Source organism: Calonectris borealis, chromosome 11 (assembly GCF_964195595.1).
Source record: "Calonectris borealis chromosome 11, bCalBor7.hap1.2, whole genome shotgun sequence".
Lineage (NCBI taxonomy): Eukaryota > Metazoa > Chordata > Aves > Procellariiformes > Procellariidae > Calonectris > Calonectris borealis.
In genome coordinates this window covers 8,646,834-8,660,084 of record NC_134322.1, presented here as the reverse complement: position 1 = coordinate 8,660,084, position 13,251 = coordinate 8,646,834, and the positions used below count along the sequence as shown (strand labels likewise).

The following is a 13,251-nucleotide window of genomic DNA, read 5'->3' as shown; positions in this document are numbered from 1 at the left end:
GGACAGGACAAGAATGAGACTGACCTTCAGTCCTGCATTTACAATGCACTTGGTTCAGCAAAATATTTCCCGTTGTTGCCCAGGATGTTCTCTGCATCTGCTGACATCCAGGTCTAACTTTTGTACCTCTGCTTGTGCCTTCACAGTTTACAGTACCTGTGTTACCTCTGGGATAGCTTAGGGTATAAAAAGTATTTTCCAGGGATGAAGCTTCTGGTGTTCCTCTGAAACCTTTTATGTGATCTCTGGCTGTATTGGTATTGATCAGGGGGAGGTTGTTCGGTGATATGGTGTTTGGAGGAAATAGAGGAGGCTGTTTGGGATTAATAGACTAGGGAGCAAGAATATGATGGCTGTGGAAGAAAAGGGGGTGATATCTCTACCTCTGGGAAGGTTTCCAAGGTGTAAGAATTAATGGGAGCACATATATAAATATCTGGAGGCTCATTAGTTTTGCATAGGTCTTGTGAGACAACAATGTCCATGCTGCATCAAGCCAATGGTCCCTCTGTCCTGGCAGTCTGTCTCCATCTGTGGCTGTAAAAGGTTGCTTGCAGAAGAGTAAGGATAGGGGAAGGATGTATGGCACCTTCTCACCCACCAAATGTTCCCCCAACCTCCTATTCTCTTAAGCTTTTCTTTTTTTCTTTCCACTGGAGCTGTGTGTACATCCTCACAGTGCAGAGTTGGGGGCTAGTCCCTACCCCAGCAGGAGCAGCGACCGTGTGGGATTCCTATCTCCTGGTCACTTTTGAGACCCAACTCTATGCTTTTTGCTTCTTCCTCCCTATAGGGCACATGGCCCAGATGCTATGATCCTCGTGGATGGGCAGCCTCGACAAGCCAAAGGGGAGCTAGGGCTATCCCAGATGCTCCACATCGCTAGCCAGATCGCCTCTGGAATGGTGTACCTTGCCTCCCAGCACTTTGTCCATAGAGACCTGGCCACCAGGAACTGCTTGGTCGGAGCCAACCTGCTGGTGAAGATTGGAGACTTTGGGATGTCAAGAGATGTCTACAGCACTGATTACTACAGGGTAAGGCAGCTCCAGCAGCAGTCTGATGCTCAGAGCAAAGGGAGGCTAGGAAATGTTACAATAAATCAGTTTTTGGAGCACTTGGGCTCACTTCCTTGGTTATTCCCTCACTGAAACATGCACACAGATGTCGATCAGGCATTCCTGAACCACTGGCCTCACTCCTTTTCAGTCCTGGGCATGCTTGTAGTTCAGACATCCATGCAGATGCCTACACACAGAGCTCTCTGTGATACCCCAGCACACAATCATGTGCTTTGGGATGGCTCTGAATCCCATTCTCACTTCCTTCCTATTTTTTCTCCCTCTTTTTTGAAGACTGATAAATTAAAGGTAATCAAAGGAGATGACAAAGACTATAGGCTGTGAACTCTGGTGTTAGATTAAAGAAACTTAATACAGGGACCTAGAGAAAAGGCAACTGAAAGACTGACTGATAAGTGCATAAAATATGGAAGAGGAAATAATAGGCAATTTAGGTTTGACCTCAAAACACTTTTTTTCCAGCAGGGTCATCATTTAGACAATGGAATAATTTGCCAGAGGTAGGTTGCTGAGGGCCTGTCATTGAAGAAGTTCAGGAAGCAACTAGATAAAAATGCCTGGGTTTAGTGCAGAGGCTAATCCTGCACTCGTCTCTGGGGATGGACTCAATGAGTCAGGAATGCCTTTCTAGCCTTTTCTTCTGTGATTTGTGCTCGTGCTGTCCCCTTGTCTTGAACACTCCCTTTGTACCTGTCTGCACTGCCCTATCTGCCAAGGATGGCAGCCTCCCTGGGGGGACGGCGTCTTTCTCACCCTTCCTCAGCCACAGGAGAAGCTGTGATGTGCAGAGTTTGAAACGCACTGGAGCAGGCATTTGTCGCTGAGCCATCCATCAGCAGGGAAGGGCTTTTCAGGCTAAGGAGCAGTGGTTTCTAGCCTGATGCTTGGACTAAGGCTGGTTTATTTCTGGTTACAACATGGATGTTCGGCTTTGGATGATTTCTATCAGCTACCCGAGAAAGGGTTGACCTATGGTCTTGATCTGATTCAGAAGGTTTTCTTTAAGTGATAAGCAGTTGCCAAGTGGAGTTACTGTGTTGGGGAGGAGGAAAAATGTGATCAGATTTCTGCTGAGACATATCACCTCTCCCAGCCCAGGACATTGGCTTATCACTAAGTTTAATTACCAGTGAGGGAATGAATCTTCACTGTGCAGCACAAAAACCCATGTTGGGAAAAGATCTCGGTGCAGTTACTGGGTGGTGATGAGGGAATAGAGGTGGCGACAGTCCCATCACTGCAGAAACTTCAGGAAGTAGCGAGTGGGGAAGAGAAGACACAGGAGAGGATGAGAAGCAGCCTGTGTGATTACCCACGTTCTTGCCTGGCTCCTTTTCTTCTGCCATGTTAGACCTACCTCAACCACAGTCAGTGTCACACCGCTGGAGACAATCCCAGCCAAGGTTGTGTTCCTGCAGCACCAAACTTTCTCTCTGCAATGGGAGAATTTGCTGCTATTGCCATGTGAAGGCTGGGAGGGCCTCCAAAAAGTGAGACTTGAGAAGATCTTTATAGGCCAGTTCAGTGTTGTGGGATTTTTTGTCTTCTCTGTGGTGGTGTCCTGTAGACCTCATCCTGTCTGTGCAAAATGCTTTGCTGAGGATTGTTCCATGCTACCTGGTGCAGTGTCGTAAGGCTTTTCTAGTGGAGTTTTCTCTGCTAACGCAAGTTGCCATGCATGACCAAAGCAATAACTAGTTATCACCTGTTTACCAGAGCAAGAGCTGAGCTTCGGACCTTTTGTTCTTAGTTGATTTTCCTTTCTCTGTTTTCACTGACTTTTGGTACTTTTAAAACTCTTGATCAGTAAGTCCATGCTCTGCATGCATGGAGACCTTTTCCTGTTACAGTCCAAAGAGGGGTCCTAGCAAATTAAGATTTTGATTGCCCATATTTATATTGGTGGCATGAGGAGCAGAGGGTTTACATGACTTGCCCAAGGCCAAAGCAGGATTCAGTGGCAGAGCTGGGAAGCCCATCCAGGCCATATATTCCCTCCAGCAAGGAGCAGAAGTCCAGGAGCCAAGTGTCCTTCGTCCTTCCTCCAGCCACAGCCCAGCCACACTACTCCCAGCGTATGAGAAGAACCCAGATCGGTTCATTTCTCAGTCTCCTTCTCTAACCACTACCTTGTAGGATATGTTTACCGGGAGAGCACGTGCAGCTGATCTCATTATTCATCCTTCTGGTGCATTTACGCTTATGTGACAATCTCTGTCCTTCCCCATCCACCACTACCTCGTACCTGTCCTCTCCTCTCCCTCTGCCTTTGCACAGCACCGCTGCATTAATTCTCTGCAAGAACTGGTGTGAGCCTTGCTGGCTCTGGACTGGGAAATCTATTTGGTTTCTACATAGCAACCTGCACTTCTAAGTTCCCCATGAACAAGAGTAGTCAACCCTTTGAACAGAAACCTGGTTGTGACATTAATGAAGCTACACAGGGCTCGTGTGAAATGACTGTATTAGACTTGACTTTAACTCTGGTAAGAAGCAGCATGCACTTTCTCCTGCAAACGTAGGTGAGAAAAACTATATACCTTCACAACAGTTGTGCATTCGTGCTCTATATCTTCCTCGCAATTTTAATTCGTAACATCCCTTGCATGAAAACTGGCTCTGCAAGGCTCCTGAGACAATCCTTTTGAGTGCATAAAATCACTCAAAAATCATAAAATCCACCAAGGTACCCCAAGGGAGGGCTTTTGAATGGATGCAGACAGAGAGCAAATGAGCTCAAGTGTGAGAACCAAACTGCTCCTGGGTCTCACCTATGGAAGGTGGAGATGTGGCTGAAGAGTTTAACTTTGAAACTCTTTGGTGCTGTCCCTGGTCACATCTACAGCCTGCCTGGTGATATTCCCAAGTCTGATTGTCAGTGTTTGTGCACAGCAGCTCTCTCCTGTCGACAGCCTGCCATTCCCACCAGTAGGACCTGGAGAAAAGTTCTGCTTCAGGTGGTTTCTAGAAAATATTGCTTGGTGTGTCCAAGCTGCAGCCCAGGGAGAATACCGTAATTTCTCATTTTCTGGGAACACAGTGAAGGATTCCACCTCAAAGCTGACTCAAAGTGACAGATCTGGAGCTCTCTGCAAGCAGATTCACTTTAGTCTGCTGGGTCCCCGTGTTTGCTCCTGCCCAGGTCCCACGAGCATGGATAACTGGGCATGCAAATATGTGAGTGTGTTCCAGGCTGAGAATTAGCTCCTAGCCATTTCCTTTCTTTCCCATTTTTAATCTTTTAAAACAAAGAAAGAACACCATCTGGCTCCTGCATTTGTGGGATGCAAAAGTGCTTTAACAAAGGTGAACTGCTTAATTTCCTGTTACACATTTGGATACAGAAAACAAACATTTGCGTAACAAAAGCAGCAGAGAGGCTTGTTTCCCCTCTCCGCAAGGCTCTCCATGTTCTGCCTGAAGACAGATGCGTCCTTTTCCTTGTGCATCACAGAGGGATCCCGTCAGCTGGTGCCTTTAAACCTTCTTTCAACAAGGCAGGATGGAGAGAAGATGGTTGTGGAGGTGTAGGTGTTGGGGAGAGGTGGAACAGCATCTGATTTGAAAGCAGAGGAAAGTGGAGGGACTGGGGAGATGGGGAGAAGTAGCCCAGCATCTGTGTGAAGAGTAAAGGCGGGGATGCTAAAGAAGCATTTCTGTGATGTGTTGTGTAATGCGCTGTGCAATCTTTGGTGTGGGTCTCTGTGGGAAGGCAGGATGGAATATATCCATATTGCAGAGAAAAGATTTGGGTGGATTTTGTTTTCCTTGTTGTTTTCTTTAAAAAAAAAGGTGTGAGTAGGCGATTTTTTTAGGTATGACTCAGGACTGTGACAGCAGGTGGTGGGACGCTGCAGGTCGGGGACGTTGTGCCTCAGCCAAGCTGAGTGTGGCATGGAGTCTGCAGTGAGTCAGGCGGACGGTGCCTGCCCAGCGCTGCCTGGGGAGCTGGAGGCTGTCACGGGGTTTGTCCAGAGCTGGGGGCATCACCGGGGCTGGGCTTAGAACCCCCAAAGCTCTTTCACCCAGCAGACTGGGGTTTAGTTGCTCCCAGAGCCCTTCTGTGCCTCTGAACTCACCTGTGCTCCAGTAAAATCCAGATCATTTTCCTTTCTTCCCCCAAAATGTGTAATTCCATTCCAAAACAAAATCATGTGGCAGCTGCCCAGGGAAAGGGCAGTATTTCTTCATCTTTAGAAGAGAATACAGTCTTAAATCATAGTCAACAGTCCGTAATAACTTCCAAGGTAATGTCCTGACATGGGTGGGAACCCAGCAGTGAAGACACATGTCAAGTAGAGGAAGGATTTCTATAGGCATTAAACCTCATTAAGACATCCCTCTGCCCAGGTCTCTTATGTCCTACCCTTCTGGCATCCTGCCCCAAATCCTGGGCTGGACTTGAAACCTCTAGGGGATTTAGCTCCGTCCTTTCCCAGAGGTCTGTCCTGAGTGTACTCCAGGTCACAGTTCATCATGCAGAGGACACCTGCTTGTCAAAAAAAAGACACATGCAGGACTTGCAAAGGGCTCTGAAAATATGTTTCTATTTCTAGCAACACAGAGCTAAACATAATAACAAAAACCGCTCCCTGCTTCTGTGTCCTCACCAGTCTGGAGCATTGTCTGGATTTGGGAGAGACAAGGTTTGCAGGAAGAAGTAATATCTTTTATTAGAACATATGATATTGTTGGAGGAGAAAAAAAGAATGAATTTTAGACACACAAACCCTCTCTGGGTTCTTTTTGTTTTTTTTTTTTTCAGTAGTATGAGTTGGTTTAATAAAAGATTAATATCTTTTCCTATGAACCTTGGCTCTCGCATTCTTAGACCATCAGATCCAAAACAACATTTCTGCTATGACTTTGGCCGTAGGTCAGTGCTCTTTAAAAAGTCGAGGATCCCTCTGGCAGATATCTCCTCCTCTGAAGCATGGAGGTTTACTGTGTAAACATTTTCTTTCTTCTCTTTCTTTAAAATGGCTAGAGAAAAAACCATATTCTTTATAATCTTCAATACCCATTGTCAGGTTGCTTCCTGATGACCATCTCCCATCTAGACCATCTCTTACTTTAGTTCTCCTCTGGAGTTCAAAATTGTTTTCTTTCTCCTGGGTACAGTCAGTTATTTTTCCAATGAAGTTTCCACGCAAGTAATAGATCAGCAAGGATTAGCAGCTGCCTGGGTCGTGCTCCTTTGGAAGCTCATTCAGCATGGTAGATAAGACAAATAGACAAGCCTTACATTGAAAGTTAATTTAGTTTGACCCACACTCTCCTAGACAGAGGGTCCCTAAATGAGCAGACCATCATTGAACGGTGCTCTGTTCCCACCAGCTTTGAACTCACTGCAGAGGTTTAGCTGTACTCTCCCACTGGCATTTTTTTGTGCAACCTTGCCAGGGCTCCTTAATGCCCGTGTGTATCCTTCAGCTGTACAACACCCGCTTTCGTGTCCTCTAATGCTCTCTTTGTTGCTTTGCTGTCCATCTCACACAGCACGTTTATAGCATGGGAGATCGAGCCTAGCAGAGGGAAACTGCTGCCCAGCCCTGTTAGCACCAAGAAGGAGCCCTGCGATGAGCGTGCTGGGGCTCTGCAGCATCGCCTACGAAGGGGAATGCCAACAAGCAGAGGGGAGGAAAATTCCCTCTGAATTTCTATCTGGGATATGGTACTGACTCACATTGGGGGAAAAAAAAAAAGCTACCACTCTCAGCTCTTTTACTGTAGACCTGGTGTACACTGGCAGGATTAGTTCCAGACAGAGAGCAAGCCAGGCTCTGTGCACCCAGCCAGTGTGCTCAGGCTCTGTTTCAATGTCGATGGGTGGGGAAAGCAAGTTCAGTCCTTGGCTGTGCTGACTGTTGTGTGTAATCTTGTGTGGATGGTACAATGTCTGTGCCACATTCAGCTTCCGACACCAGTACCATTTCCAGCACCTAAGTGCTGTGCAGATGCTAAGCAGCTAAGCATTGCCTTTTGTCTCTTCTAACCTTTCTCTGAAGTGAAAAATATAATGTGCTACCCTCTCCCCATCCTTTCTGCCAAGGTGCTGGGAAGGTTTCATATCTGTAAATATATGTTGCACTAAGGAAAGGACTTAGAAGTGAAAAATACTTTAATTTTCTCCTGTATTAAGTGGGATCCTGGAGAACATGTCTTGCTTACCTATGTAAGTAAGGGCAGGATAGTCTCATAGTGACCTGGAGATGTGACCTGGAAACCCCTAGTACTGATACAGAGGGGCCAGCTAGGCAGAGCCCATGTTTGCTGTTGAAAGTATTACATGCCCTTCTCAGCGTCTGTTTACCCCATGTGTCCCATCACCCCAACCCCTGATTTGTTATTTCTTTCCTTGTTTTCACTGCACCCTTCCCCCTAGATGACACCTCTGTGCCCCGTGAGGTGTGGACGGCTCATGCCATGGTGCCTCACAACTGCCCTGACTGGTGGTTTGGGGACAAAAGAACCAATTTCCCCCTAACCTGCAGTAGGGCTGGAAACAGGGGAGGTGAGGGAACCGCTCAATGTGGGTGCGTGGGTTAAGTGTCTCTGTGCTTGTCCTGGTGTGTTCTGTGTGCAGGAAAAGTCGGTGTGATATCGGACGTGCTGGTCTTTGATATCTCTGTGGCTCCTATAAAAACCTCTGCAAATTGAATTCGCGGCACAGTTCCTTATCTCCTGAAAGGAAGATGTAACAGCATCATCTTGTGTTTTAGCCAGACATTTTTCAACACTTCCCCATTTTTACACTGAGGGAAAAACAAATGTTTAGCCTTTTTTTTTCCCCCTTCTTCTTGTTTGAAACATTAAGAGCCCTTCACACAAAGCAGCTCAAGTGCAGAGGAATTACTTGGGGAAATTAGGTTGAGTTGTATTTCTGGCATTTTCTCAGAGATGGTAATTACCTTAATTCTCCACCCTGCCAAGACATCCACCCCCACCCTGTTTCCCTCCTCCCCTTTTCCTCACTGTCTACCTGTCTTTCTCCTGCTTGAGTTGCTGTTTTCATGCTGTTGCCATTTATTTCATTCCAGTAATGAGAGGGATGTGGCAGGTGAAGAGCTCTCACAATCTGGTGACATCTTCTTTGAAGCACAGGCACAAAAGAGCAGTTTGTTTTTGGGAAATAAAAACTCCCTGCTATGGTACTTGACCTCCACGCTCACCTCTTCTCCTGCTCAGGATATGTTGCTGCTGCATTACAAGTCATTTGGCTCAGATTTTTTGTTTAATATAGTCTCAATATTCACCCGAACACTGACCTCCACGCTTAACCCCTCTATGTTCCCCCCAAACCACTCAAACCCTCACACACTTACTGAGAGCTAATCAAAGTTCAGCCCCATTCCCAGACATTTGAATTGAGCTTTTTGCTTTCTCCCAACCATTAGACTGAGCTCCAGAGAGCTGGGAGTTCAAAGCCTTTCAGTTTAGCTTCCTGATATTTTGTTTCCTGATGTCAGTTTTAACTCCTGACCTTCCATTTGCGGAGATCATAGATGTAGTCAAATAGGAAGGAATTGTTTGTTCTTCAGTATTTCCTGACCTAAAAGACTTGGTGATGTTCATGGCAGGTTCAGATCCAATGGAGATGCTACAGTGGGTAGTAAAGTGGTGGGACTCCTTGTCTCAGGAGATGGTAAGTGCCAACAGCTGAGATGGATTGAAAAAGCGATTGAACAGAATTGTAGAAGCAAAGTAATCTATCAGGGGCTATCAAACACAAAATACCTCCCCTGTTTCAGGAAATCCCTGTGCCACTGATTATTGAGGACTGGAAGATATTGTGGGACATATACTGTGGGCTTTTCTGTTTCCATACTCCCCCCCTATGCATCTCTGGCTGAGGTCAGGGACCCAGCTGACTGGACTTTGGCTGCTCTTAAAAACTGTCCAGGCTGATCTCTGCTTTACTGGGAGCTGGAGAGAGTACTGGGAGTAACCAGTCAAATGCTGGACCAACTGAGGGGTAGTGACACCGTCCCCAGGAAGTCAGAGATTCAGGTCAGTTCAGAAAGCCTGTTCACCTCTGCTGTGAAAACTTCAGACAGCAAGTTTCCTGCAGAGATTTCAGGAACCCTTTCCTTCAAAGCAATTCCCCTCCCATAAAACTTAACTAGGGAGAGCAGGACTCTTTTCCATTTTCAGTGTTCCCTGAGTACAGCCAACAGATCCAGAAAGGGTGATCTCCACCCATCCTTGAGTAGTTTCCCCCTCCCCTTGACTGTGAAACTGTTTTTTTCCCCTGTTCTAATTTGTATTGTCCAAGTATGGTTCCCAACCACCTGCTAGTGTCTGCCTGCATGCAATGTGGTCCCTTCCTCCCGCTGTTCCCACTCTGAACTTCCCATTAGCCTGAAAGCTGAGAGATACATGGAAAAGAGCACAGTGCCTAGTTTTGAGCCACAGAGACTCTTCCATGGTGGAGATCCAGCCAAAAGATGTTTCTCTGTGGCATCACTGGAAACAAGGAAGGATTTTGTACAGGGCAGGCCAGAGGAGCTGATGGTTCCTGTGTTTTACCAAGATGGCCTGATTTAAACTGTAGCTAGAGCAGAAGAAGGTGGAGAACCACATGCCAGCGAGTTTCATTATTCTAGCCCCAGGTGGACCAGAAACAGTGTGTGTGCTCCTGAGCATATGGAAACAAAGCGTTCACGCTTTGGAAAGGGCACTGCCACTTACAATCAGGGGAGACTTGGATGTGTAAAACCCTCCCCTCTCACCTTCTCTATGTTGTTGAACCCATTTCCCCACTGCATCCCAGCTGGCCACTGGCCTCCTCCTGCCTTCCCACCTGCAGGACCATGATCTCAGCTCTCCTTTACCATGGGGACAGCCATGAGATCACACATCAGTCGGGAAAGGTGGGGAACATCCCCAAACCTCAGTATGATCAGCAAAAGAACTGGAGGGAGAGAAGTTATAAGCCAGTTTAGTGGGAACATGGATAAATTACGATTTGGCTTGCTTTTTTTTTCTGATTTTTGGAGTGGAGTAGTGACTTTTTGAGTGAGATAGATGGACTTAAAGGTTTTCCCCAGTGTGAAAAGCCTTGCTTCAAGACAAACTGAAGATCTCCCTAGAAAAATTAAGACACAAATATCTTCTTTGTCCTCCTTAATTAAGATGTTTGCATGGAGAGAAACCATTACCTTTCTTTTTTCCTCCTGATTCCTGTGTGGTCAGAGTTTCCTCAGGCTTTCCTCTCCTGATCCCCGCCCTGTTTCATAGTCCTGCCTCCCTCACAGCCACAGCGAGCTCCTTCTCCACGCCAGCTGGATGGAGAAAGCTCCTATTTGCAAGCAGCTGTCTTTAATAAACAGGCTGTTTAGGGCTAGGCTGTCAAAGAGAGCATGTTCAATGTATAATCAAGGGGCAACGATGCACAAAATTGCACACACACACAAAATAGGAATCTTTTCTCGGTGTGTGTTGAGCTTTGAACGCTTAAGTGATTCCACCTCTCTCTTCCCCATCCAATTACGCAGGCAACACATGGTAAGATTGCTAAAGGAATTAGTGAGGGAAATCTTTACACTGCCTTATCAATATTGTTCTGCTCAGTACAAGGCATCTCCCCTCCTCTGGCCCCAGTCGTGTTCTCATTTGCCCTCTGAAAACACAAGTTTACCTTCTCGCTATTTGGGCTGTGGTGACCAAGAAGAAAAACAGCAGCATGTCTGTTGAAAATGTTTGTAGTTACAGGGTTTCTTCCTTGCATTTAAAAAAAAAAAAAAAAAAAAAGATGTAATATAGCCCTGCCAAAGCCACGTTTTGGGGTTGGCAGGCCAGACAGACCTTTCCTCTGTTACAATTGTATGGCCTTACAGAAGTGGCCAGCAACCTTATAAGCAAAGACACTGGATGATAATTTTTCTAAGCATCACTGAGGCAAGATGCCAGATTTTATGGGCCACTAGACTGATCCAATATAGCAAATCCTGTGTTCCGCTGTGGATTCTGAGACCAAATTATCAATTAATGTGAAGCATTAAAAAATCCAAATCCCTTTTAGTTCCCTGCAGTCATTAGTGACAAGATACAATATCTATAGCTCAAATGCTTTGCCAGCATCCCCTGGCAGCAAGGCAGAAACTCCACTCCTATTTTTTCCAATACATACAAGGAAAACATATGAGATCAGTGGTTTTTACAGTCAGATTCGGCTGCCTCTTCATATTTACTTAGATGGAGGAATAAATCAGGTTTGGGTTACTCTCTGGGTTAGTTATTTGTTATTGGAATAAATGCATGGTAATAGATCTGACAGAGGAAGATGTTTCTCTTTCAGCTCTGTGTTTGAGGTAGAATTTGCTTTGTTCTGCACTATATTATATTGATGTTTTTTCCCACTGCTGGATGACTTCATTTGCTCTGCTTTTTTCCAATGTCCATACCTCTGCCACAGCTGGCTTTAGGATGCAGCTTTATGCGATAGATCTCTCTTTTCTTTTTCCCTAACTGTAACATTGTAATGCAGAGGTAATTTAAACAACCATCATGAAACAATTTTCTAAGCCTTTCCCCCACCCATTTCCTACCTCAACTTTTTGGGAAGGGAGGCGAGTCAGTCATTCATGGGGCAATTCCCCAAGCAGAATGAGCTGTCAGCTACATTTAGCAGCTCAATTTTCGCCTCTGGTGCGGGGTGGGAAGGCGCCCAGGGTGACGACTAGCTGGACACACCCTGAGGCCATATTTTTGGTATTCCCTGGGCTGCTGTCAGCCTGAGTAGCACAGCCAGAAGTCTTCCCCCAAACCACCGTGCTCACCAACTGCTCTTTCATCTTGGGATTTTGTCTCCTTTTTGTCCCGGTGGGAACACAAACTCCTTACTAGAAAGTCAGCAGACCTTATGCTCGTCATTCACTCCTAATTTGCACACTGAGATCCCTACCCCTTCTCTATCCTCCCATTCCCCAAATCTTTCCTACTCTGATACACGGGAAAAAGTAGTGCTGCATTATTTGCTCCATCATTGCGCTTCCCTTGTCCCCTCCTAAGGTTCAGTTTTGCAAGCGCTGGCAGATTTGCGGGTGATCGGAAGCTGTGGGATGAGTTTTTTGCTTCCTCCCCCAACCTGCAACAGTACTGATGGGACAAAGACTTTTGGGGAAACGTAGGGTGATGTACCAGGTTCTTCACTGGGACATCTGGCCAACGATGCCCTTAACTCTGGCTAACCCAAACTTGCTTGAGTAAAGACATCAGGCCTGGGTCTTGTTCTGCTGGCAGAGAGAGATGGGTCCCTGCACTGTGCCCAGGAGGGCTGGCGATGGCCAAGGAGCAGGATGGTTAAGTACCAGATACAGAGGAAACACTCAAGCCTCCTGAAACTTCTCCTGTCAGAGAGGGACTTTGGGTCCCCCAAGGGATGTGGCTTCACAGTCCAAGAAGAAGTTTCAGGAGGCCAGAGCACCTTGTGACTGTTGCCCAGCACCAGTGCTCGTCCCTCGCCCTCCCTCTGTACTGGTGCAGGTGATGGTGTGGGGTCCAAGGTGGTGGTCACCAGGGCCAGGGGGGTCTCACCCGCCCTGTGCCCTCGCAGCAAGGGTTGTGCAGTGTTGGGATGTTGTAGCCAGTGAAAGACGTACGGTTCGGTTAAAGACATACCCTTTCCCTTCTTGTCCTCTTGCTTCATCCCCCCCCATCCCTCCCTCCCTCTCTCACCCTTCCCTTCTCTTTTGTTTGTCTCCTTCCCTTGTTTTCACCCATTCACTGTCAGGAAGGGCCGCGTCCGAAGGGCCAGTTCAGCGCAGCGTGGCAGCGACAGAGACTGGCACCGCCGGCAGCTGCAACAGTGAGTGGATCTCGACCCCTGGGGCAGCTGGAAGCGGGGGACTGGTGCCGCTTGAGCATGAAATGACACGTGGGGTTGAGCGGCTTTGGGACTAGGTCGGGTCTAGTGTGTTTGGCAGCGAAGGGGCTCTTGCGTGTGATGGCAACTGCACATGTTACTGTAGCAACTCTCTGGGGCTTGTCTGTACGGTGAGATAATATGGGATGAATGCAAAAGTCCTCAGTGCAATCTTCCTCCGTGGGTGTTCAGGCTGTGTCTGCACTAGTGGACAGTGTGGGCCGTCCTCTGGCTCTGATGGCAGCTAGCGCAGCATGGTTTGTCTCCATGCAGCTAAACAGCTCCGTGCCTCCAAGCAGGGTG

At 47.0% G+C, this 13,251-nt stretch overlaps 1 protein-coding gene across 2 annotated transcripts in view; it reads left to right on the top strand.

Annotated features, from left to right (window-relative positions):
• The window catches only part of NTRK3 (neurotrophic receptor tyrosine kinase 3), a 219,728-nt gene that overhangs the window by 185,582 nt on the left and 20,895 nt on the right, over nt 1–13,251 (top strand). Inside the window, exons 15-16 of one of the 2 annotated variants that reach the window (XM_075159883.1) lie at nt 794–1,037; nt 12,817–12,891. In XM_075159883.1, the coding sequence (XP_075015984.1) occupies nt 794–1,037; nt 12,817–12,891 (319 nt within the window). The remainder of the gene's footprint in view (nt 1–793; nt 1,038–12,816; nt 12,892–13,251) is intronic. The other variant, XM_075159884.1, reaches the window with a different exon arrangement.